The 26,751-nt window shown below is 44.1% G+C and overlaps 1 protein-coding gene across 30 annotated transcripts in view; it reads right to left on the bottom strand.

Moving 5' to 3' along the window:
- Nucleotides 1–26,751, bottom strand: part of KCNMA1 (potassium calcium-activated channel subfamily M alpha 1) — a 765,877-nt gene that overhangs the window by 223,272 nt on the left and 515,854 nt on the right. For 29 of the 30 annotated variants that reach the window (XM_074382450.1, XM_074382449.1, XM_074382451.1 and 26 more), the window contains exons 6-9: nucleotides 20,258–20,333; nucleotides 11,565–11,640; nucleotides 9,381–9,551; nucleotides 7,676–7,767 (exon numbers count right to left, since the gene is read on the bottom strand). In XM_074382450.1, coding sequence (XP_074238551.1) covers nucleotides 7,676–7,767; nucleotides 9,381–9,551; nucleotides 11,565–11,640; nucleotides 20,258–20,333 — 415 coding nt within the window. Of the gene's footprint in view, nucleotides 1–7,466; nucleotides 7,559–7,675; nucleotides 7,768–9,380; nucleotides 9,552–11,564; nucleotides 11,641–20,257; nucleotides 20,334–26,751 lie in introns of all 30 variants that reach the window. The other variant, XM_074382465.1, reaches the window with a different exon arrangement.

Consider the following 26,751-nt stretch of genomic DNA (forward strand, 5'->3'; position numbering starts at 1 on the left):
CAAGACCCCTCTCATCAGGAAGCGATGCCTGGCACATCACATCAGACGATAAGGCATCTAATGACAAGTGCTTTGGGCATCTACGCCTCAGCACTGCATTTCAGAAGTAGTCAAGAGGTCATTTTTCCAACGTATTAGGGCAAGCTCATTTTTTGTTTTCTCTGTTACCAAGAAGTTTAATGCTAATCAAAGCAGAATGCCTAATCAGTCCAAGATGGTCTGTCAACTTGAATTATCTATTTGTCTTCTTATTTACTGTATCTGTCTGTCTACAGTTCTTCATATCTTTGTGAAGATCGGTTATTGGGGCCTGTGTTTCCTTCTGACTAGAATAGCTACCAGATGATCCTTCCTGGTGATATGTTGATGATTTGCTAATTTATGGCTTTTAAAATCTAGGAATCCGAAGACATTGCTGAGGGGCTCAGTCTGGGGAAGTCACGTGGGTCACGCAACAAGGGCTGAATGGCTATTTCATGAGCCATCTAAATCTACGTAGGATGCAAAGCTTCAGTCACATTTCGAACAGAGCCACGTCTGCAACAGAGAAATCGTAAATGACATTTTATAGGAAACACCCTTCAAGAGAACAGTCCGCCCTTTGCAGGCGAGGAGAAGTGAGAGTGAGTGTTGCCCACAAGTAAACAGGAAAGAAATGGTCTGTGTATCGGGCCAAGTCAGTATCACATGAAATCATTTCAAATCCAATTCCCAAATGCTAGAGGCCATGCCTTCCCAGAAAGAGTAGAGAGGGAAATGGTATTATAGGAAGACTCTCTGAGAACCAAGAGAAGAGGTTTCAATAAGCTCTGAGATTGGACTTCCCAACCACTTACGTGGCCAAATAGTACAACGTGTAGCTCAGAAGAGCTGTGGTATATTTGGAGATTTTTATGGATGCGTAGAAACCGTATCTGTCCCCAGTGCATGGTGTGTAGCTAGCCCTCAGTAAACACATGTGGAATGGATGAACATGAAGCCACGATTCATGTTAATTTCTTTAAAGTGGGGTGGACTGGGGATGGTAGATTAAATGAGTCTTTGTAAAGAAATAATCCATGCTCTGGCAGAGTAGACAATTTTAAATTCCCTTAAAATCCTTTTAAAATCCTTCAAAATCCTTTAAAATCAGTCTAGAACCCTGGTGGACGAGATCTGAGTGTGGCAGAGGAAATGGACTGGAGTTCCATGTTGATACAAAATGGCCAGGCAGTAGACAATAGTGTGTGGCCTCAGGAAGGAACAAAGGGGCTGAGTAGGAAGGAGAGCCTAATTCTGATACAAGGAAAGACACAGAGTTTAAAAAGAACCTAATAATCAGGAAGCAGGGAAGATACGCAGGATGCCCTCTGCCGACAGTGGAGAAAGCACTGCTCAGGCAGGTTAGGGCCTGTGTGAACAATCATTTTTTAAGACTTCCTGTAGCGGAAGGAGAACTGAAGGGCTATGTTTGCATGTGGGGCCTGCATAACCCGAATTTTCTTTCTTTTTTTTTTTTTTTTTTTTTTTGAGACAGAGTCTCACACTGTCACCCAGGCTGGGCTGGAATGCAATGGTGCAGTCTCGGCTCACTGCAACCTCCACCTTCCAGGTTCAAGGGATTCTCCTGCCTTAGTCTCCCAAGCAACTGGGATTACAGGGGCCCACCACCACCCCTGGCTAATTTTTTGTGTTTTTAGTAGAGACGGGGTTTCACTATGTCAGCCAGGCTGGTCTCAAACTCCTGACCTCATGATCTACCCACCTCAGCCTCCCAAAGTGCTGGGATTACAGGCCACCGTGCCTGGCCATAACCTGGATTTTAAAAGCAAGAGCATTAGGTTCCCCAGCTTAGCGGGTAATGCAAGCTGGGTCAAGGTCATTGAACAAGCGTTAACACCTCCTCTGAGGTGTCACTTCCTTGGACTACTTTATCCGTGTAAATAATCTGTTTTTCTCAGTTGCAGAATCTTAGTCTTTTTTTGGTTTTGGTTTGACAGTACATGTTAAAATGCGTAACTGGCATTTGGTTTAGCTGTACCCTTGTTTTGTGCTTGCAGCCTTCTTGTGACTGTAAACTCGATGAGGACAGGCTCCAGCGGTGGCCTATTCACCACCGAACCCTGAGCACCTGGCACAAGCCAGCATCGTGCCTGGTGTGTAATACAGAGAATGCCTGCCTGCTGAGTGAATGGACCAATGGAGACAATGGACCACAGGGGTGGACAGTGAGGCAGGTCACTAACTGTGCTGGGCTGTTTTTAGTTGTTGAAATTTTGTTCTCAACTATCGAATACTCAATCATTTCTTCTAAAGTATGGTGTCCTCCTTAATATATGAACATTTTCAATAAAGAACATAATTAGGTACTCTATTTTCATGTTTAAATAGAAAAGTATGATAAACTTCCCCCATCTCTGTGATTTCAAGGCTCTATCCAATGTGGAGAACACTCCTGAGGTTGAGTGTAGACGGCCCTAACTCCCTCCAGTGGGATACAGCCTCCTGAGGGTGAATATTCCAAGTCAAAGCTATAAAATAAACACACAGAATGTACCCTCCAGAACTTTTCATGTGGGGCTCTGTCTACTGTGCCTCTCACTGATGAGCAAGAAACCACATGAGAGAACTGCTCTGTGCTGTGCAGCAGATCAACCAAGAAATGTAAGGGAACAGTGGTTCCAACTGCACGGACAAAGAAGGCTCTGCAGGTGAGATCTGCCCAGCAGGGAAATCCAAGTTTAGCAGATCACTACAATTCTCCATGAAACTACCTTTAAATGACGGAGCCAGGAAGGGGAAGAAACTATTGAAATCCACAAAAGAGGCACAAATCTCACTTTGGGTGTGTTTCATCTGTCCACCCCTGAGAGCCTCTCATTGTTAGAAGTATTCAAAAGAGAATTCGAATTTTAGTCTAACTAAATGAGGACAATGAAGGAAGAAACGGTTTTGTCCCCTCTTGATCTTCTTCCTCTCAATCCTGGGGCCAGGACCCTTAGGGGTGGTGGGTGGGTAGGAGGGGAGAGGAGACAGCCCCAAAATGAAGCTCATGGCTCATGCCTTTCTATTCCTGTCCATCATGGGCACAGCGTTCTGGCTCCACTTACAGGGACAGGTGGAGGAAGACACACAGCAATAGATCACTGGGTTTAGAGCAGAAAGGGGTCTCAAGAGATGACATGGAGAGGCAGTGGGACACAGGGAAGCAGGCTGTCCAGGATCAAACCCCAGCCCCACTCTTTACTAGCTGGGTGATGTCAGGCAAGTATTTAACCTCCCTGTTCCTCAATTTCTTCACCCATTCCAAATGGAAATGATGATAATACCCTTCTCCCAGGATCACTATGAGAATTCTGAAATATGCAAATATTAGTAGGTATTACTATTGTCAGAGTAGGCAGTCCTGGGGCTTTAGGCTGCACTGATTCACATTCTCATTTCGGGAAGTGTGTGGCGCTTCTGTCTTTATAGGGAAGTGTTCCAAGAGAAGCCACAGCATTTAAGTTTCACAGACAGCTTTCCTGAATTGGAGTAAGAGTTGGATTGGTCCGTGACAACTGTTCCCCAAACCAAAATGGCAGCTCAGCAGCTTCATCCTGGGGATCTCCCTCCAAGTTCATTACATTCACTTTCCTCTCCCATCTTGGCTACTTCTAGTCTTTCATGACTCATTCCCCTCTTGTGTGTCCTCTCAGCATTTGGCTACCAGGAATCAGTAGAATAATTGAAACCCATCCCATTCTCTCTGACCCAAATACCTGGCCTCAGATTGCCTCAAACTTGAGTCACTCAAATCTCAACACGGGAAACAGGAGGTCTGGGTGGCTCCCCAGCTGGGCTCCCTCTAACACGGGAGTTACAGCAGATGGATTCCTCTCTGTGACCGATTATTTTCCATGGCCTTTGGCCATGTGACCTCGGACCATGATCTTGTCAGTTCTCATAAACTAACCAGGAGTGGAATGAATCACACTCAGAGAGGAAACCTCTTGGGGAAACTGCAAGGGGCTGTGAGAGGGAGGAGAGAGCCGGGGATCCCAAAGGCCATGGGAGCCTCACCACCCCTCATGCCTTCCCTGTGTCTAAGCAGCTTTGACCTTACACAAAGGGAACCGGGAGGAGGCAGTGGCCATGGGAGGCCGGGTGGACTGTAGGAAGGCTACTCTTCTGAATTCAAGATTTAGGGTCTCAACCCAAGAGCCCAATTGTCCCTACTCCCATCAACTCAGAGAAAATTACTGGCCTCAGCTGCTCACTTGGTTGTGGACACCCAAACCCCTATTCTTAGGCACCCCAATCCACCATAACAACATACATGAAATAGCCAACAACACACACACACGCGTGCACGGGTACCCATCCCTACTCCGAGGACTGGGTATCCTGCAGGAGGTGATGAAAATGTTGCGTAAGGCACTGCAGGCCCTTGACATGGTGTTGATGGTGAAGAGGTTTTGAGAATGCTGCTTGAAATGTTTGCATTACGCCAAACACATTGATTAAAACTGAAAATGAAATGCCAGTGAAATCTTCATACTCTCCAATATCCCAAATTTGGGTGTTGTGTGCACAAAACAGTGATCTTCTCTGCCTGTTTTTTTGCTTTAAATAATCTTTGAATTTCAAAGTTTTGTGTCTCTGTAGCTTTAGATCATAAGTTTCTTTGAGTTCTCTGACAAGTGAATATATTGTTAGAGAAATCATTTCTGAATAAAATATGCACATGTAAACAAATCCCTTTACTATGTATACATTCTAATTACATTCTGGGCATTCATTTGATTGGGTCCTGGGGAGAGAGAACAAGTCTGTGTGTCCGTGGACAGAGCACATTAATTTATGCATACACAGAAACTCAGAGCACAGCACGCTCTTTTAAGAGTCCGAACTTTATCTTTCAACAAGGTTTAGCTGCTTTCCTTTTGCAAATGCATTTAATTTTATCTGGAAACTTTCTGACATTAGAAATAGAACAACTGTAGTTTCTCATTATGTTTGCTGCCAGAATCCATGCTTGGTTGCTCAACTAAAGACCTTATATTGCTAATTACTACCACATGCCCATATCCCAAGCGAAAGAAAACTTATTGATTCTGACAGCCCATTCTCTCAACACTGAATTCCAAATGAAAACTCAAAATTTGGCCAAACATAACATTTCATCAATCTTGTTTTACTGACTGGAAAAACAACATCAAACAAAGCGTGCTAATGGCCCTTCATTACCGTGCCTTTCCCAAGCTTCTATTTTCTGATGAAAGATCTAAGTGACCAAAGGGCTTCTTTAAACTACTTAGTAATTAGCTTTTGAACCAGGAAACAATGCGTAAAGTGAACAGGCCCGGCGCTGATGACAGGACGGACTCTGTGCTGGGTCGGGAACAGTGGGGACCCAGAAAGAACATTAAAAGCAAAGTGCATTTTCATAAAGGGAAAAGAAAAAAGACAGAGAGAGGAGAGAACACCAGGCTAAAAGTGGTGATAAAAGATTACAGAGCCAGAACAGAATAGCAGGAAGTCTGTGATCTGAAGTCATCAGCACCTGAAAGTTTGAGTGGAACTGCCAGGGTGAAAGATGACCGGATTGGACTGCGGGCAGTGAGGGAGTGCCGGGCTGAGGGCCCCATCTGGGTCACCTGGCACCAAAAGCTGCCGGCCTCCAGCCCACCCACCAGCCCACCCACATTTGATTAGGAAACCTATTTCATTAAAGAAAAAAAAAAAAATACCTGGAATGAGAGTCAAGAAATATTTTCAACCTAGCCTTCAGGGCAATTGATTTTATTAACGTCTTCAGAGGCAGTGATTGGGAAATGCTGGCGGAGACAGTGGCAGACAGGGAGGCCATAAAGAGCCCCCCAGGCCCTCACAGTGCCTTCTGCTTTATGGAGACCTGTCCACACCTTCGAGGCAAAATGAATCGAGAGGCTGATTTCCTCTTGGCATGGGATGCAGGACCAAGGGGAATCTCTGGACTTATTTGGCCTTTTGGATCCAACCAATGGCCCAGAAATCAGAACAGCTTGGTTCCAACCTCATCCAGGGCTGTGAAGATAATAGTGAGGGGAGGACTCCATTAGCGGGAAGATGGGGGGCTGTGCTGCCTCTGTGAAGATGCCAACTGGCCTCCTCTCGCCCGCTGTCCTTCGTGCCTTTCAAAGGAAACTGGTGTCCTGTGGGTAGTTCAAGAAAATGAGCCCTTTTGTCCACCTCCTGATTTCCTGTGCAGAGGCCCGGACACCTGAGCTCAGGAAGCACTGGACTCACTGACCGAAGGGGAGGGTCCGCTCCGTCCGACACGGCTGACTGTCGAAACAAGGAAGGGGCAGCAGTGAAGGGAAAAACGACACTCTCAGTCTGATTTTATTTCCTCTTAAAAAAAAAAAAAAAAAACAAAAAAAAACCAATGAATCTCTTTAAGAGTTCATTTGAAAATGAACGAGAAGGAAAACAAAACAACACAACACAGTTTCATGACAGGAACTTCCATGACTGGGAAGAGGCATGAGTGATGAAGGTTTTCTGTGTCTTGATCCGTATGGTCGGACGGTAGTTCCTGAGTGTGTACACAGGTTCCAGCTCCTCACTCCGTATGTTAAAGATGTGTACACATTTAACTCTGTGTAACTTATGCCTCAAACCAAAACAAACAAAGCTGACTGCCCCAGAAAAAGCTTTAAAAAATAAATAAAGGATGGCTGCTGACAGTCACCTCTCCCCCACAGCGTTCCTGTCTTGACACGGTAAAGTGCTCCCCCTTGCTTAGGAGAAAACTTTGGGGTCTCTATTGAACCTGCACATTGATACTGAGAGTGATGAAGTGATCTGAGCACAGACTGAAATAGTTCCCAAGAAGAAAGCATTCACGTTTGAGAAGCCAAACAGAAGATTCATCAGGAATAGCATGGAGTACCCTAAAATACCAGAAATATAATATTTCTTGCCCAGAAGGAATGTCAGCTGAGTAATGAGTCCCTTTGAGGATAAGATAGGTGCCTCCTGGACGAAGAGAAGAACTGGGCTCCCGGTGGCCACAGTGCCTTTGCACTCAGCCAGATGACCTGCATCTGCCACCCAAGGACTTCCCTGCCAGAGTCTTATCCTGCGTTCTTGCTACACACAAACCATCATAGGAGGGCATCATACTAGTTTGAGGGACCAGAATTTTATCACATAGCCAGATGATGTGAAGAATGAATGAGTTTTGTCTAGTTGTTAGGGGTCAGAGCAGAAAATATGGGCCCAGTTATAAATGGACTCCTTTCAGGACGAATCCATTACAGCTCTTGGAGTCTGTGAGTGAGGGTTGGTCCAAGTGTGGCAACGTCCTGGGGTCACCTCTGACATCACACCCCATGCAAAAGGTGGGCCTTCCCTCATAGAAGCACCCGCCGGAGTGGGGGAGTGGCGGGATTCGGATGGCACCTCTGCAAGGGATTCCTGAAAATCACTCAACCACGTCTCTTCTGATGCAACTGACTTACTTTCTGCCTCCATGTTTGTTAAAAGTCCCGCCGAATTTATTCCGATTCAGGATGAGAGCAGCAATTTCGGGCACGTAGCGGGCAAACATTGCCTACATGCATGAAACAAAGAAACAAGAGCCAAAAAAAAAAAAAAAAAAAAAAAAAAAAATGGCATGCAGAGAGGATTCTACCGCAGCGGAGGCAGCAAAACCTCTTGTCATACTTACTTTCTTCCACTAACCGCACTATAGGAGCCCCCGTATTTCTTGCGGTTTCCTATTAACTCTATGATTTCAGGGACGTAGCTGGCAAACATGGCCTGAGAAGATAGGAGACAGAAGAGAGACTAAAAAAGACAGGCCAAAGAAAAGGTGGGGGGGGGACCTGCTCAGAGCAGGGGTGACTAAGATCTGAAAACACAAAAGGATTAGGTCTGCGAAGGTATATATGGATACCTTGGGTCAAAAAAAAAAAAAAAAAAAAAAAAATGAGCAAGCTCCCGGAAACACATGAGACAAACAGACATTAGTTAACCTTGACAAGTAAACAACAAAAACATCGCAGTCAAGAAAAATAAAAAGGCCACAGGAACGAATAAGGTGATATCTAGTTCTTCCTGCTGGAGAAAAATAAGCAAAAGGTGCGCAGGCTACGGAAATTAAACACACACAGACACATGCACACGCACAGACACACACATACAGTTTTGCAAGAGAAGATTGTTCCTTCTCATTAAAATTCGGAGGAGAATCAATGCGTTTATGAGTGACAAAAGAAAATAAATGCCGAAAGGTTAAAAACTAAATTTTTCTATTAAAAAAAAAATACTAAAAAGCACAAAAGGGAAATTTAGGAAATCACCTGGGAGGAGAAGATAGCAAGGAGAAACACAAATCTGCCATGTTTTGTCCAACAAACATCTTGCCTGTGGCTGGCTGGATGGGTCTTGTTATACCTACCGGCACCTCGCAGATGCTGCAGAAATGCTTGCTTGAATGTACACACGCACATGCACATTTCTATACATTTTTTAAATGTATATGCCCTATGCATACAAAACAGACAGATGTGTATGCATCACTAAATATAAATGTGAGCGCAGTGTACATACATGAAAGCTGTGTATAGATTAGGATTTTAATCACTCACTTCATAAATGGCAAAAAATCTAAACTTAAGATGAGCTACTTTCAAAGATAAAATGCAGCAACTGCCGACGTGTGGCCAGAAATCCCCTCCATTGGCATTATAAGGGATGGTTTAGTGCAACATAAAGAGCTGCCTAGACTTTTAAAAAGCAAACAGTGAAACTTTCTTTCAAGAAAGGAGGAAAAATATCCCACGTGTCCACCACAGAATGGAGTGAGCTGTTGGCAAAACCACACTCTGCTCACATGGGGACATCCATCTGGACGAGACCAAGGTGCTGGACAGACTGAAGGAGACCTGGACAAGACCAAAGGACAGACCTACATCTGTCCTTTGGTTCCAGCCACAGTGTTTGTTGGAAGTTTGGGGAGGAACACAAAGGGGAAGGGGCAGCTCTTGAAACCGCAAACTGTCTGCAAAGTATCGACAGCTTCTACCAGGTGACAGCCACTGTCCTTGCAGCATACCAGATGCTGAATTACATCACTAAGGGGTAGACATTCTCCCTCATTAACAGCATCACTTTCTTAAGACAATTAGGTTTGCTCCTGGCTAAATGGCTGTCCCTGACAGGGGCAATGCGCCTGGATCTATGGGACAGGTAGAATACACCAAGAATTATGCAGAAAAATCACCCTCCTGTTGGGATTCACTTAGCCTGACTGTAACATTAAGGCTTGCTTCTAGTGCAGAACACAGTCTAAAACACGAAGCTTTAAGGAAACATATCGTGGAAAATATTAACCATCCAAATCAACCTCATAATAAAGATTTTTTTTTTACCAGTCCCCCGAGGATGAAGAAGACCATGAAGAGGCGGCCAAGCGTGGTTTTTGCATAAACATCCCCATAGCCAACGGTGGACATTGTAACCATGAGTAAATAGACACATTCCCAGTAGGTGAGAGCCTGGTTGTTTTGGAAATTTTCCCATGGGTCCCCTGAATTCTCCACCTAAAGCAAATGGGACAGGGGAGAAAAAGGAAAACATGCTATTGAAGCGTATACATACAGTCAACCCGGAAGCTGGGCACTCCCGCAGGCCACACATCGCTCTCCACTCGAGCTGTGTGGTTCCCAGGCTGAGTTCTCTGAGTCAGGATGCGGAGCTCCTGAGCAGGACACAGAGAAAGCGGAGAAGCGGCAGCAGAAAATGTCTTCCTGGCTGACTGGGACAGAGTGGGAAAGCGAGAAGGGAAGTATCTCTAGGCCATTTTTGTTCTTCTGGTAAAATGTCTGAATCCAGCTAATAGTCAGGGCATTGTCTGTGGCCACGTTTTAGAGCACTCCAGAGAGCCTGACCTTCTTCAACAGGTTTCTAAGGCCCAGATGGCCTGGCTCTGCCTCTCCCGCAGAAATCCTCAACCCTTCCACAGGGAGCTGCCTCCTTTCCTCAGTTAGACCAAAGAGGTGCCTGATGGGCCCTGCTTCTTCAGATTCAAACAGCATCTCTGGGATCTGGCCCTGCTCTCCCTCCTTTGCAAATTGCCAATGGTGGTCCTAGCCTTGAGGCTGCCGGAAATCTTCCCAGGGGCATGGAAACTGAGCTCATGAGAACGGCTTGCACTGGCACCGCCCGTTAGACCAAGAGCTGGCAAACGTTTTCAGCTTTGTGGGCCACACAGGTCCTGGTCAACTCTGTAGAGGCAAAACTTCAAAAAATGGGTGTGGCTGCATTTGGAGAGTTGGAGAGTTTTGGCCCAGGATGAGTTTGCCCACTTTCCTGTCCTCCCATCATATTTGACCTGCCAACAAGGCCAGGAGGTAGGCAGGAAAGGTACTTTAGAGACTCTCAGGAGAGAGGGAGCTGCCGGTCAATTCGACTCAAATGTGCCGGTGATCCACCTGCAGGGACTGTAGACAGCAGCCCCCAGGCCTCCAGCTCTGCCTCTGCAAAATGTTTCCAGGGACTTGGCCTCTTTCACACATCAAGTTTATCCTCAATGTGCCATTTTCACAAAAGTTTCCTGGTGAATCAGAAAGGACTTCACTAGTATTAATAGTAAGGTGGGGTCATCGTCTTATTAAAGACAACTGTCTCCTCCACATCAGTGATTTGGGTGCTGAGTGCTTGGTTACAGCAAGAATTAGGGTGATTAAGGGTGATTTTGGCCAAGAATCCCAACAGCATAAAGGACTGGGTAGGAGACCCTAGATCTGGTGACTACCTAAGACCCGGCCCCCCACCCGCTGCCATCCCAGGCCTGTCTTCCTTTGGGTGATAATTATCTAAATCACCCAAATGTGGGTAGTTAAACGCATCCTTCAATCCCTTATGCAAATAGAGGCTCAGCTACCAGTGGTCAACTTTATCCAAAGTCTCATAGCTAGACGAGGCTCCTTCTAGTTTTAACAGTCTAGGTTTGTATGAAACACACTTCCCTCAGTGGCTGTGCTCTCTAAAAGCAAGGGACAAGTCTGCCTTGGTGGGGTGAGAGAGGCTTGACTTAATATAAGGCTTTCAAAGAGTCATTCATAAAGAATTAACATTTTTGAGGTACAAAATAAACTGAGAAGTAATCAGGCAAAAGACTCAAAGGTGGCTTTTTGTAAGGGAGGAGTGGAGAGAAATTGAGGGATGAATTCGTTGTTTACCAAAAGGTATAGGTCAAACTTACAACCTTGTCCCCAGCGCTTTTCCAGGTATTTGCTTAGGAAGCACTGCCATCTTGTGGCCTACTGTAGTTACTGCAGACAGAAAGAAAATCTACCAAAGCCCCCCACTGCAATACCAATGAGCAATGAGTGGAAAAATGCAGGTTAATAGTGCAAACATTACTCACCATTTGGAACTAGTTTGGGGTAAAAAGGTTGGAAACCCAGACAATTGTGTGGTTGCTTCCCATTTTCCTGTCTACAACCGAGGTGAAGTTTCTTTCCAGCAACATAAATTGTAGGTAATAAAATGACTCAGAGAGGGTCTTGTTGCCGGCAAGCGAGAGCAGAAGGGTCTTGGAGGTTACTCACCAAGTGGATGAATCCGGCTGCAGTCAGCCATGTGCTGATAAATATGGAGAGCAGATTCACCAGCTTGATGGAATTACTGTGCAAGAGACAACAAGCAAAATTCCAGGTTACCAAGGGAAGGCCCTGCTGGGGCTGTCTTACAGGGTAACAGCACCCGCTTGGGGGAAGAGGCCGCTGTATCTAACTCCCAACCATTTCTCCATGATAAGAGAATTCTGGACGGTGGCGGAAGCAGCTGGGATGAAGGTCAGGACAGAGCCTATAGGAATGAATTTAACTCTGGTAAAAATTAACTTTTAGTTTAAAAACTCTTCAAAGCTACAGAAAAGTGGAAAGAACAGTATAATGAACACCTACCTGCATGCTCTTCAGTTAGACTGACCAATTATTAACATTTCACCACAGGTGTTTTATCACCCTACACACTTTTCCTCTATCCCCCTTTTACCTTCTCTTCTTCGTGTGTGTGTGTGTGTCTGTGCGTGTGTGTATTTTTTTTTTCTGGCTAAACCATTTACCAATGAATCAGAGACATCATGACACAAGCCCTAAATATTCAGCACTCAACTCCTAAGAAGAAAGGCATTGCACAGCATAATCGCAATACCATTTCACACCTGAGAAAATTAAAATGTAAAAATTCAGTAATGCTATTTAGTATGCAGACCTTATTTAAATGTCTCCACTTGCCCCAGAATTATGTTTATTGATTTTTTTCCGCCAGATGCAGGTTTCATGCATTGCATTTGGCTGTTAGGTGGCTTAAATCCGAAGAAACAAGGACATAGAGTCAATATTTGGGGCTTTACCAGCCATATAGACGTTGTCACAAATACTCAACTCTGCCACTGTGGCTTCAGAGCAGCTTTTGGACAACAGGTACAAGAATTGATATGACTTTGTTCCAATAAAACTTTATTTACAGAAACAGGCAGCAGGCATGGGCTACAGTTTGCCAATCCCAGCTTCAGTCCCTTTCAATGTATAAACGACACCACTCCTTTGCCCGTTTTTGTTAATTACATTAAATTTTATGTAAACCCAGGTTGTCTTCTAAAATGTCCCATATTCTGGATCCTATTTATTTTATTTTATTTTTGAGATGGAGTCTTGCTCTGTCACCCAGGCTGAGTGCAGTAGCAGGGTGGCTCACTGCAACCTCCATCTCCCGGGTTCAAGCCATCCTCCTGCCTCACCCTCCCTAGTAGCTGGGATTACAGGTGCACGCCATCGTGCCTGGCTAATGTTTGTATTTTTAGTAGAGACAAGGTTTTACCATGTTGGTCAGGCTGATCTCAAAATCCTGACCTCAGGTGATCTGCCTGCCTCAGCCTCTCAAAGTGCTGAGATTATAGACATCATCCTCCGTGCCCAGCCCTGTTTATTTTTTAAATAAATGTTATTGTGTATCTTTGAGATTTACAACATGATGTTATCTACCATCTTACATAGTTACGTTTTTGTGTGTGACAAGAGCAGGTAAAATCTACATATTTAACAAAAATTCCAAATACCACACAATTTTATTAGCAATAGTCCTCATGTTGTATATCAGACCTTTAGACCTGATAATCCTACATAGCTCCCTACTTAGGTATTTCTGTTAAGAATCTCTGCAGAGATGGCATCACATCCAGATATGCCAGCCCACTGATGCTAGGTCCATTCATGTGGCTTAGGCAGAAACGCTAATCTCTCCACTGAGAGGTGCCTATTTCCGTTTGTAACAAATATGCCACCTTGAGTGATGCCCTGAGATTGCAGGCATATCCTGCTCCTCAACAACCTTATACCTAATAGTTTTAGCATCCACTGGTGTCCTTGAGTGGATCAACTGGGACTCATGACATTGTGAGCTCCCTGAAAGCTGGGGACTTGTCTGTCTGGATTCCAGGAGCCCTGGGTCCCTGGCACATAGCAGGCCCTGGTGACTCTGCACTGAGTACACTGGTCTCTGCCCCTGCTCTCTTCCTAAACTGCAACCTGTTCACTCTCACTGGGATATATCTTGAATGCTGCTGTCAGCAGGTCACTTCACTGTCCAAAGACTTCATGTTGACAAAAGATGACACCCAAACTCTCTGCTTCCGTTGTCAATACCTTGTGAAGTCCCAGGTCTCCCACCATCGCTCTGTCACATAAACTCGTGAAAGTGCCATCCCAGCTAAACCTATTTACTACAGCTGTGTTTACATTATTTACTCAACTTGAAAGCCCTTCCTATCTAGCCAAATATTCCCCATTCTTCAAAGCCCAGTTCCATCCCTACTGCTTCTTTAAACTCGTTCCACCCACCTGTAAGACAAAGTGACTTGCCCTGGCTCTCACCTCCAGCCATTCATTGGTAATGATCCTACTGACTTAAGATGTCTTTTGTAAAGTTTTAGGTGGCTATTTGACTCTTGGGTTCCTTGCTGTGTCTTGCAGAAAAGAACTGTTTTCTGTCTCTTGCATTTTCCCAGTAGTGGCTTAATGCAGCCCACAGCGTTGCCCAACCCATTGGTTTCGGTCAATTCGTCTCTGTTATGACTGTCCTCTCTTACCTCTCTCTTCTGGAGAGCCAATGATTTAAATTCTAGGAGTTTAAGATCACAGTAATAGTATCAGCTAGGATGTTTACAGTTCTCTCCCAGTGTTCAGCACATGTGCCAACATCCTAAGTGCTTTATGTATCCTAACTCATTTCATGCTCATAACGACAATCTTTCTTCTATGGAACAGCACAGAGGAATCCATGGTCTTAGTTTTTCCGGAGTTGATGCTGACAGTTCATGGAAAGAATAAACAGATATTCTCCATTTTCTGGGTGAGACTGATCTTTTGAGATGTGTGGAATAACTTTCTTCTGGTTCAAAAACTTGGAAAAACAACCAGAATGTCCATTCTGTCTCTCTTGGTAATATCTAGAGTTGCCAAGTGATAATAATTGCCAGTATTTATTGAGCCCTTATTATACGTTAGATGTTGTGTTGAGCAGAATTCTCTCCTGCCTCTGTCTTGTAAGTCCTCTAAGGTGTGCTCCAGCACTTGAGGGTAAGAAATAGATGAAGAACAGGTAGCCAGCAGCAAAGGGAGGGCTCTTGGGGGAGGTGTGTGTTGTTCATTTTCTCAGGAGATTGTTAAATACCAAGTGGCTTCACTTACGTACTCCTGGATCCTCGGGACCTGAACACGGCGGTGCCCCACCAGCAACTATGTGGAGTCCCCTTGAGATATTAAACTTATTTGGAGGCTGAGCCTCTTGGCGCTTTGGGAAAACGACCTAAATATGATGATGATTAAATTCTAAATGATGATTACAGTGATATTAATAGTGCTTTAGGGAGCTCTTGCTATATGCAGAACATTTCATCACTGTTGCTAAAACAGTACATGTTTCGCTCTGAAATCGGATTATTTTTATGACATCAGCATTATCACAGATCCCTAGGTTTAGGAATTTGCTTTCTAAATGAAACTCTATGACCAGGCATATGAAAGTGGCAAGCAAAAGGTGCAAGGTTAAGCGTTGGTGGACATTCTCCATACTCTGAAATGTGAACCTTGCCTGGTTGAGCAGGGCTCCTTTGGAAGAGAGGGTGGGGGTTTCCAGGAGCAGGGCTGTGTGCTCAGCAGAGCAAAGGTTGTGTATCTTTGCATGGAGATAATCACAGCCTTCCTAACCAAGCCCAGGGGTCGGGGCCAGACATGAAGCTACCAGTGGTTACAATGATTCACACCGTTCAGATTCCAGCCCTCTTCCTAGGCCTTCAGGGAGATTATGATCTTATCGTGAAAACTTGACCCATATAAAGTAAATCATTCTTATGTTTCTAGTACAATTCCTGAGTCCCCATCCCATGAGTTCTAATTCACATCGATGGACACAGTGAATCATTATAGGACAGGCACAGGATTCTTGTAGATTAGAGACTTCTTCTAAGAAACTGTGGATGCTGCAAGAAAAGGTCTGGCTCCAGAGATTACAACTGTAAGCCTAGAGCTTCTGGGCCCTTCTTTGTCCTCTCTCTGTTTAACAAGACATGTTTCAGTTAACACAGAAAATGCCGTGGACTTGGTACACAGAAATGCAAATCTGTCCCTGTTCTGCTTGTCCCTAATTTTCCTCTTGTTTCGGGTACTACCAGGTGTTGCTGGCCTTGTTTTGTTTTACTGCTCTCTTTGCCAGACAGATGTAAAATACCCGCCCACTAAAAAGTTAACTGGACTGCACCACACTAACATAAATGGTCTGAACTATGACATGAGTAAAGCAAAGTGAAATTCTGCCAGTTCTATCCATTAACTATCTCTCGATCCCTTCTCCTCTCTCTGCCCCAGTTTGCACCACCTACAGCCATGCCCTATTACCTCTTCCCTGGACTACTGCCTCCTAATTGGTCTTACGGTCTATGAGTTCTTTGATGCTTCAATCTCATTCTCTATACCACCGTTGGAATTGTGGATCTTTCTAAAATGTTAATCTAACCACATTTCCTCTCATGATTAAAATCCTTCAACAGCCCTCTCCTTTGTTCTCAGTAAAGCCCATGAATCTAAGAACCTGCATGATTTGTCCTCTCCGTGAACATCCCTTGCAATCTCCATGGAGAATATCCTTCCTTACAAACTTTATCTTGGAGCCATTTCTAAGGTCATGTAAGCAGTAAGTTTTAGTTTCAAAAATGCCTCCCAAAAATGTATTGGTTAGGTATATGATGACTCATGCATATGATGGAACGCTATGTGAAAAGCCAAAGGTGGCGTAGTCGATGTCATTGTTGTCTTAAAGCAGTGTGGTGTGGAGGCAATTTTATTCATCCTTTATGATTCTGTATGTTGTTGCAATGCTTACAATGAACAGATTTTAAAATTAGAGGAAACAGGCCAGGCACGGTGGCTCACACCTGTAATCCCAGCACTTTGGGAGGCCAAGGCAGGCAGATCACCTGAGGTCAGGAGTTTGAAACCAGCCTGGCCAACATGGTGAAACCCCGTCTCTGCTAAAAATATAAAAATTAGCCAGGCATGGTGGCCGGTGCCTGTAATCCCAGCTACTTGGGAGGCTGAGGCAGGGAGAATAACTTGAACATGAGAGATGGAGGTTGCAGTGAACTGAGATCGTGCCACTGCATCCAGCCTGAGCAACAAAGTGAGACTCAGAGAGAGAGAGAGAGGAGGTGGAAGAAGGAGGAGGAGAAAGAGAAGGAGAAGAAGAGTAGGGGGGAGAAGGAGGGGGGACGAGGGACGGAGGGAGGGAGGGAAGGAAGGAAGGAAGGAAGGAAGGAAGGAAGGAAGGAAGGAAGGAAGGAGGGAAAAAAGCAAAAGAGAAAACAGGAAGGCAATTCCCATTTTGAAAAAATTTGCTGAGTGATCCATGTTTTACTCATCAGTATCTACCACGGTCAATGAGACAGGGAATTACAGCCTTTAAACACAGCTGCTGACTTTCCTCTGATAGTAGAGTAAGTGTTCTATCACCTGTGTGTTAGATCCCCAGTTTGCAGGGCAATTGAGGAACTGCCAAAACCTCAGATGGTGAGAGGGAGTCTCCTTGCCTCCCCTTTAATTGGCCTGTTTCAGGCTATGGAGTATTCCAGGCCCCCTATGGGCTTGCAGTTTGGGAAAGGGCCCTGATGCTGGTCATATACTGTGATTGGCCCATTTCATCCCGTGCACTTTAATTTTCCTCTGTTGCCTTCTCAATTCTGTATCAATCTTTCTGCCACCTTATGCTTCTCTGCCCTGTTTCTTCCAGGTCTTGGCCCAGTGAGGCAGCCAAAATACTGAAAATGAAATACCAACTCCAAATCACGATTTCGAATTGCATCACAAAGCCTCCATCCCTACCTAATGCCATGGATTGGCAGGGATTCACTGCCAAAGACAGCGAGACAAAACCTCCCTAAAGATGACGACATGGGTTCCCCAACCCACCCTCCTGGAAAGACTGCTATGAAATCAGCAGAGTAAAGAAGAGTCACAGGAGAATCACTAAAAGTCCAAAGCCCTACAAAGCCAAGGCTGCACTTTCTCTGGGAAAAGGAGAGCTTTGGGATCCACACTTGAGGATACCCAAAAAGGAGCCAAGATTAGCTGGGCTGGCACCTGGAGAGAGAATGGGCTCAGAGAGTCATCCTAGAGCTTCTAGAGTTCTTACAATTACATGAGGTTTGCTTCTGTCCCTGGTGACCTGGCCTTTCCTACCCTCTTAACCTCATCCTCCTCTTTCCACCACAGAACCCTTCATGTCCAGGAGTACAGAATTACTCAGTTTCCCCAAGTGCCATGCTCTCACACCAGTGTGATGTTTGCAGCTTCCTTGATTAGAAGACAACCCCGCTCCTCCCAACCCTCACATGCCCAGCTCCCCAAGGATGACACTTAGTTTTCTACCAGGCTTACCCAAAGCACCCCCTTCTCCTTGAAAAGACCCTTGACTGCCCCACAACTCATGCCAAGCCCAGCTTAGTTGCTCCCCTCCCCTCTCAACCCCTGGGCATACTGGCATCAGCATTAATCACACCGTCAGACGGCCTGGCCCCCACCTAGCAAGGTCTCTGCCAGCAGGACTCCATCCTAGCACCCACCTTCTGCTGACACCAATGGGTGCTCATTCCAGGCTTGCTTAATTACCTCGACCACCTGGTTATGACCATAAGTGATGATAACTATGAAAACGCATGTTGAGGGGTTGTGGCAAAAAGTACCCTCTGATAAGAGTTTCACATAGTGGGAAGTGGGGTGCTGGAGAAATGCTGTTTTGGGGCCCAGATGGCAGATGTCCAGCAAGCATTCCACCCTGTGACTCTTCCCTAGGGCCATTTTCTCCCTCGTACCCTGGCTGGCTGCTTCAGCTTCCCCGGCTCTGCACTGAGAGGAGGAAGCACCCATAACTATGCAGTTGGTGGGTAAGCTGACCACCAGGGAGTCCACAGCCACTTCCCATATCCAAAGGAAAGAGAGGTGAGTGTCCTAGCAGCGGGTCAGAAAAAGATATTCAGATGGTCCATCATACTCTCAAGTCCTAGAAGGGTCCAGGGATTAGACAGTATTCCCCAGAGCAATAAAACCTTCTCAAAATGCTGGCATCGAAGATTAAAAATCCCCCTAACATATGATGTAATTGTGAGACAGGGAGAGACAGTAGTAATACCTGTTGTTATAGAGTATCACAAAACACGATCCCTACCAGAAAAATGAGTGTTTCTTAAGGACAAAGCTCTATGCTTGGTGCTGGGTACTCATACATTCCACTTATAAAAACGCAGTCTAGTGGAGCAAATCTGATGTAGGTCAATATTGGAGAGATGCTAGCTTCATTGATCATGTACATTTCAAAAGTAATATGTTTCTAGTACATAGAATAATCATTAAAAGGCAGAAGTCAAGGTTACTGTCACTCAGAAAAATATGAAGAAAAACAATATTCACTGTATATGAATAATATTACATTATTGCTAATAAATAGAGAACTCATGAATTCTTATATCAGGATAATGAACAGTAAAAGGTGGGAGGACACACTTTTAAAGACTTTGGTGCCATCGGATTATCTTTTTCAACTTGGCTAATAGAAAGTGAATTTGATCTCACAGTCACACCAATGAACAGTCAGAGGAAACCGATTTGAAATTAAACCAAAATGAAATAAACAAGCAAAAAAACACAAATGACCAAGAAATAAAGCCAGTGATAGGCTGAATTTGTTGGCTGTGTCAGGTTCATTCAGGAAGCTGGGTCCCAGCCTGTGTCACCAGGAAAATGATGCCGAATCTAATCCTCAGAACTGCAGCTATATTCATTACAAATCACAAAATATGGAGGTGTCCTGTTTTTAATCATTCATCAAATGCGTGAAGGGCAACCAAAGAGGAAATGGAACATTAGAAGTGGGCTTCTTAGAGTGTAATTTCCTAGAAGAGAAATTTATAGCCTGTACTTATTCTCCATTAGAGCACGTCTAACCTCTTTTATTAGTTTATTCATCAAGACAGCCCTGGTTTCAGGGCAGCTCTGCAAGCCAGCAGGTCATCAGGAAAGGGATCCTCTGGGGGCTTTTCCTCCTGGTCCAGTTGTGTTTTCCAGATCATAATGCAGTTAACAGAAGTATTCATGGTGCATTCATCAGGAGGTTTGTAAGTTTCCCCCCAAAAGGCAATTCACAGAGCAAGCCCCCAGGGCTATATGGATATAAAGTGAACATCTAAAATGTGCTTTAAATGAAATGATTTTCTGTTTGCCGTATGAGGTTTGTGATTGCCTCTCACAGCATTGCTTCTATTTCCTTTATGACTGGGTTCAATTTCTTATTTAGTGATGTAATAAAGGGGCGATTTAGAATCTGGCAGCAAGGACTTCCCAATCAATGAGCAAATCTAGCCCGCATTCACTGTGCACCTCTCCCTTAGACACCATGGCTTATATCTGGGCAACCCCATTAGGCACCCAGATATCAGCCATGCATCCCTAAAATTGTCCCTACTCCCCTGCCTGCACGGCTGTTTCTCTCTTTCACCACATAGTTCCCTGGCCCTGCAGAAGACAGCAACCCAAACCCTACTCTGGGTTTTCTCTCCCTCTCTGTGTTAGCTCACTCTTTCTGTAAATCATATAACATTAATAATGTCATTGTGATGAAAGCAAGCACACTTGAGATTTGCAACTTGGCATAGGGGACTGGAATGAAAAAAATACGACAAAGAACATCTTACCTTGTTTTAAGAATATTCAGAAACTGCAAAATTTCTGAAAACTGTATCAGTCTCAGAGCTCTTAAAAATCTCAAACCTGGAAAGAAGAGTGAAAGAGAGATGCATTATTTTCAATGTGTGGTTTTAGTGTTCACAGTCTGCCATCTGATTGACAGTTCCCAAGGGTCAAAGGGATGGGAAGTTCTCGCAGAAGATAAACCACTGGTACCTCGAACATAGTCCCTCATTCTGATTCTTGACTGGTTTAATCTTGGCTGGTAAATGGACTTTCTCCTTATAAAGGTAGCCTGTTTGGAACCTCTTTAGGGGAAGGGCTCAGTGGGAGGAGCCAGGTTAATGAGACGTTTCATTTGGTGATCTCTGATTGAAAGCACGGTTTTCTAAGTTACCTAGCTGTCTGGCAGGATTTTGTCTCTGAAAAATCCTAGGAATTGTGGTAACTCAGGGTAACCCTTGCGCTAAGAGCAGATTGAGACTAAATCGGATAACCTTATGTCTTTGATGGATTTTAGTTTTTATCTTTATCTTCAGCCCTGATAAAATGAAGAGTACAGCCCACAGTGTTATCTGTTTTCTACAAACTTCTACATTTTCCACCCAATAATAAAAAAAAAAAAAAAGATCGGTAAAGATATCACACCCCACAACTTCAGGATTCAAAATTTATGTAGTTCCCCTTTTATTAAGAGTTAAAATAAATGGTTTGTCCTTTCGAAATCAATGACCTCTCTTGAATGGAAAAGAAACATCAATGCTTAGGTGGCAGAAGAGAGATGAAGAAGGAAAACACATCAAGAACCCTTTAAAAATGCAAATTATTATGTTTTAGTAAAGAGTAAATTATATTTCTGTTGAGGTGAAATTCACGAGTCAGAACATTCACAGTCAGTCCTGGGCTATAACACCTTGGCTATCGTGCAAGGATATGACTTACAAAATGCTGGTTTGTCACAGCTTTGAGACACATTGAATGTCACGCCCACTCCCAAGGGGATTTTCTTTTGCAGATTTTCTAGAAGCATTTTATTAAGGACCACCGTGTGCCAAAGGCAGTGTGAAGCTCTCCAGAGCACTGAGTTGACAGACAGCTCCATGCCCGTGGGTGGGGCTTTGTTCTCCCACACCTGTGAAGCAGTAAAAAGGCAGCCTAGGGCACAGCGGTGGGAAGGAATCCTTACTACCTTCTCCTTGAACTAACTGCACCCAACATGGAGCTGAGCTGTTTAGGTAATAAGGGAAAATTAACTTAAAGCTCGTGGTGTAGGGGGAAAATCTGACTCTACAAAGAAAGAGAAAAGGATTGGCTCAAAAAATAATTTCTCATCTGAAAAAAATTTACCATCACAAACAGAAGACATTTTTATGAAAACATTCTCCTTCTATGCTAAATAATATTTATATAACATTTTATTAAATAATTGCAGAGATGAGATGGGATGTTGATGAAACAGAAGGGCTCACGGCCAAAAGCACAGTCGTAATCGAGCTGATGAAAGCCTGACTTAGCACTGCCGAAAACCAACCGTGGTGTGGAGTACAAAACTAAGAAATCATCCCAGAAAGCAGAGAAAATAAGGGAAAGGGAGGGAAAAAAAGATGAAACTTCAGAAAGTAGACACAGAGTAGAGATCACAGAGATCCAGCCCGTGAATAAAATGTGTTCCAAAGGGAAGTCCGAACAGCACATTGATCATAAGCAAAGGCCAGGACATCACAGAAAAGAACTTTTGAGATACGAAGAAAATGACTGGAGACTAAAACGTAAAAAGAAGGATCAGCTCTCAGAGACCAGAGCCAAGAAGCATCTGGCTTTTCACGTTCACGTTTCAAGTATTGAAATCAAGCAATAAAAACGAAGCATCAATGCTGATGGGGTTATTTACCATTAAAGTAACAAAGATCATTATATATAAGTGTTAAATGGTGATTAGGAAATTCTGATGATTTTTAGACAAACGGAATCTGACCCAAGATTTTTATACCCAGTGAAGTGGTTGTTCAAGAATAAAAGTGACAACAAAATTTTAAATTCTAAGGTCTCAAAACAATATATTGTTTGCTCAGTATGTACATAAAGCTTTAAAGGGGTTCATAAGACTTGCTAAATCAGAATGGGAGGGGCAAGCGCCGGAAATTAAATCTATAACAGACTCTACTGCTGGTTCTAACCTTCCAGCCCAGTCTAGACTGTTATCTCTTACCAGCATCACTGCTGCATATTACTGAGCTAAAACAAATTTAGAAACTTGGGAATAGAAGGCCACTGGCAATTAGCACTGAAACCATCAAAGATACAACACTCTCCCATGTCCCTCCAGGGATACGCTCCAAGACTTCCTAGTGAATGTCTGAAACCTCAGATAGTACGAAATCCTGTATGTATTACATACACACACCTACGGTAAAGTTTAACTTATAAATTAGGCACAGGCAGGGATTAACAATGAGAATAAGGGCCAGGCACAGTGGCTAATATCTGTAATCCCAGTACTTTGGGATGCTGAGGCAGGCAGATCATGAGATCAAGAGTTTGAGACCAGCCTGGCCAACACGGTAAAACCCCATCTCTACTAAAAACACAAAAATTAGCCAGGTGCTGTGGCACACGTCTGTAATCCCAGCTACTCAGGAGGCTGAGGCAGGAGAATTGCTTGAACCCAAGGAGATGAAGGTTGCAGGGAGCTAAGATCGTGCCACTGTGTGCCAGCCTGGGTGACAGAACAAGACTCTGTCTCAGAGAAAACAAATAAATAAGCAATGGCAATAATAAAGTAGAACAATTATGACTGTATGCACCAGCATCACTATTCTTGCACTTTGAGGTCATTAAGTAAAATAAGGGTTACTTGAACACAGGCACTGTGGCAGCAAGACATGGGTGTGCCCACTGAGCGGCCCTGAAAGACTAATGGGTCGGGAGTGCAGATGGCGCGGATGTGCCGGACAAAGGGAGGATTCTTGTCTCAGATAGGGCCAAGCAGGACAGCATGCAACTTAAAACTTATGAATTGTTCATTTCTAAAATTTTCTATTTAATATTTTCAGACTACGGTTGACAGGGGGTAACTGAAACCTTAGGAAGCAAAACCGTAAATAAGAGGCAGTCCTGTAGAAATACACACACTAAAAATGTATTAGCTGCGTAGGGTTTAATCATGAAAATACTGTGTATGCATAGATATACTTGTATTTATGGAACTAAAAATAGAATACAAACAACCTAAACTTCAAACTAGATTCCTTCTTTTAATCTTTAAATGATGCCGTTTGTATCGTATATCAGTTGCTAATCTACAGCTTGCCACATTTGAATGAGCCACAAAAACATAATAGAATAAAAGCTTTCCTTTTAATTAAGGTGTGTGAAAGTAAGGGGAGGAAAGAAATGAATGCAGAGGCCACAGGGTCCTGTCTTCTTGCTAGAGACGAACTGCAGATCTAGCTCTGAGCGCCTTCTTAACAAAAGCAAGCAAGGAGACAGGATAAGATTAATAGTGTATACATAAGAGAGAAAAACAAACTGGCTTGCAGGAGAATCATTTATTTTTCTCAACATGGAGACCAGAGGGAAATGTCTCCCTGCAAAAGGGACCCAGGGTGTTGCAGAAGCAAGACCTCTTGGACTGAACAAAGGTGCCTTTGCCTATTTGACTGGCACCGAGTTTCATTAATGCAAATGAGTCACTGAAGTTCTCCATAGGTTAAAAAAGTCAGTCTACATTTTATCCTCGGATCAAGCCAGACTATCTGGAGAAATGGTTGATCTAAAGATGTGTCTTTCAGGAACCATTCACAATACTTCTGTATTAGTCCATCCTCACTCTGCTAATAAAGACATACCTAAGACTGGACAATTTAGAAAGGAAAGAGGTTTAATTGACTCACAGTTCTTAGGGGTGGGAGAAGCCTCAGGAAACTTACAGTCATGGCAGAAGGGGAAGCCAACACATCCTTCTTCACATGGTGGTGAGAAGGAGAAGTGCCAAGCAAAGAGGGAAAAGCCCCTAATAAAACCATCAGATCTCATGAGCACTCACTATCACGAGAACAGCAGCATGGGGGTAACTGCCCCTGTGATTCAATTACCTTCCACCAGGTCCCTCCCACAACATGTGGTTATTATGGGAACTACAATTCAAGATGAGATATGGGTGGGGACACAGCCAAACCATATCAGCTTCCTGACTGCTTTCTGCCCTGGACCCCTTGTGGTCTCCGCTCAGAAGCTTTCAATGCCCTCATTTTACACAGAGTGAAAGTCAAAGTCCTTCAAAGGCCTAAAGCGATACCACCCACCACCAGCACTAATCCCTTTTGGATCTGATGGCTTCCCACTGCCACTCCTACTGTGAATGATTCCTGAAAGACACGCTGATCTGGCAGATGTCCTCAGTGACCCTTCAACACACAGGCATGCTACCGCCCCAGGGCCTCTGCACGTGCGACCTCTCTGCCTGGAATGCTGTTCCCCAGATGCACACATGGCACACTTTCTCACCTGCTTTAGGTTCTCACTCAGTGTCCCGTGATCAGTGTGACCTTCCCTGGCTACCCAACTTAAACACGCAACTCCTCCCACACCACCCCTGAATCGCCCTACCCTCTTTCCTGCCTCAGCACGATGCACCAGCACCTCGGTTATGTGGTTACTTTCTGTCTCCCTCTCTGTAGCATCAGCTCTACAAGGGGAGGGGCTGATGTCTGCTTTGTTCAGGGCTGTATTTTCCAACACTGAACATAGTGTCTGGCATAAGGTGAAGGCTCAATAAATCCTTGTTTGAATAAATGAATGAATCAAAGTTTTGAGAAAGAATTAGGTGGCGGAGTTAAAGGTTAGATAACCCACATTCAGAATTCTGAGACCCTATGTCGCCTACTAAAGGGAAAAGCCACAGCTCTGCGGGGTCCCCTGACAGAGGTCAGGACTGCACTCTTAGGAAGTAGAAAACAGCCTAATCGGGGAAAAGCCTTAACCAATGGCCACTCCTACTATAACCAGAAAGAGCCCAGAGGACTACAGACAACGATGTCAGGCTAAGAGAGGGGGCCAAAAAAAGAGAGTGGAGGAGACACCTCTCTTTGGTGACAATTATTCATCTTCTCTATTTTATAACACCTCTTGTTATTCTTTATTCTATAAAATCTCTGAAATAAATGATTTTCTAAGGCAATACAAAATATCTGTAACAGAGTTGTGAAGAAGAAAATGTGTATGTAGCAAAAGCCAGAAATTGCATGCCCTCCCCAAAAGGTACCAGGTTCAGAGAGTTTTACAAGTGAGTTTTTTACACTTTCAAGAAATAGCAAACTACTCTATCTATATTATATGATCAAGTCTTAACAATGGACTTATCTGCATTTTTCCGTGCTCTGTATTAGTTTAGAAAGTTGGCATTACCTGGACACAGGTTCCTCACGCATTTTTTTTTAAATGGCAATCTTATCACACCAATGACTAACAATAATCCTAAAGAAATTACTAGGGTATCATATCCAGGGCTGCATTAAATAAATAAAAGACATGAGCTATATTGGATGCTGTAGGGTACAACCCAGATCCCCTCTTCAGGGATCTTATTTGTCCTGAGCTCTTGAAGAGTGACCTGCTAAAGGCTCGCAGCTGGTCCCTCCATGACAATTGCCCTCTGCTACAAGGAGCTGCCTCACCTGAGGCTACAATCCCCTGGTGTCCCCGCAATGGCTGGCTGATGTGGGAGCAAAGGTCAGCTGCCTTGCCTCAATTTGGGATAACTCTGAAGGGCCATCTGGTGGCACAGTTCCCTGTAGGATGGGCTGAGGCTTCCCAGGCAGCTGTACCCAGCCTGAGTTCTCCATCCTTATTCCCGCACAGGCATGGGCATTAAATCCTACCCTGGTGATCTGCATACCTGAAGACCAAGCATTCTCAGAGTCTGCATGGGCATGACACTCAGTAAATGGTAATTTCATCATATGATGGTAGAGAATTACAAGAGCATAGGAGTGTATACACTCCACAGAAAAGTCATCAAGATGGATTAGAAAGCCCAGAAAGACACAGACACACACACACAGACACACAGACACACACACACACACACACACACACACACACACACAGAGTACATATAGTGTTACCGTTATTTTAAATTACTGGTTAAATGATTATGTTGACAATGACATCAATCTATTATTATAGATGATCTAGTATATTTAATTACTTACTACACACTAAAACCTCTATCTTGTTTTAAATGTTCTTACAACAGAAGAAAATAGCAAAAAGAAACAAATGAGATAGTGTATCCAGTACAGTTTGTAAGCACCAGAGCCAGGCTTCACCCCAAATGCGTCATACTCTACAAAGTCCATGCTTGTAGCCACTGCCCTGGACAGACTTCAGCCCAGCACTTCCAGTTCAGACATGAGGACTCAAGCAAGCACTTTCAAGACTTCGATACATCTTGCCAACTTGTCCTCACAATTTGCATTCCCTTGAGTATGCAAATACTCTT

Source organism: Saimiri boliviensis, chromosome 12 (genome assembly GCF_048565385.1).
Source record: "Saimiri boliviensis isolate mSaiBol1 chromosome 12, mSaiBol1.pri, whole genome shotgun sequence".
Lineage (NCBI taxonomy): Eukaryota > Metazoa > Chordata > Mammalia > Primates > Cebidae > Saimiri > Saimiri boliviensis.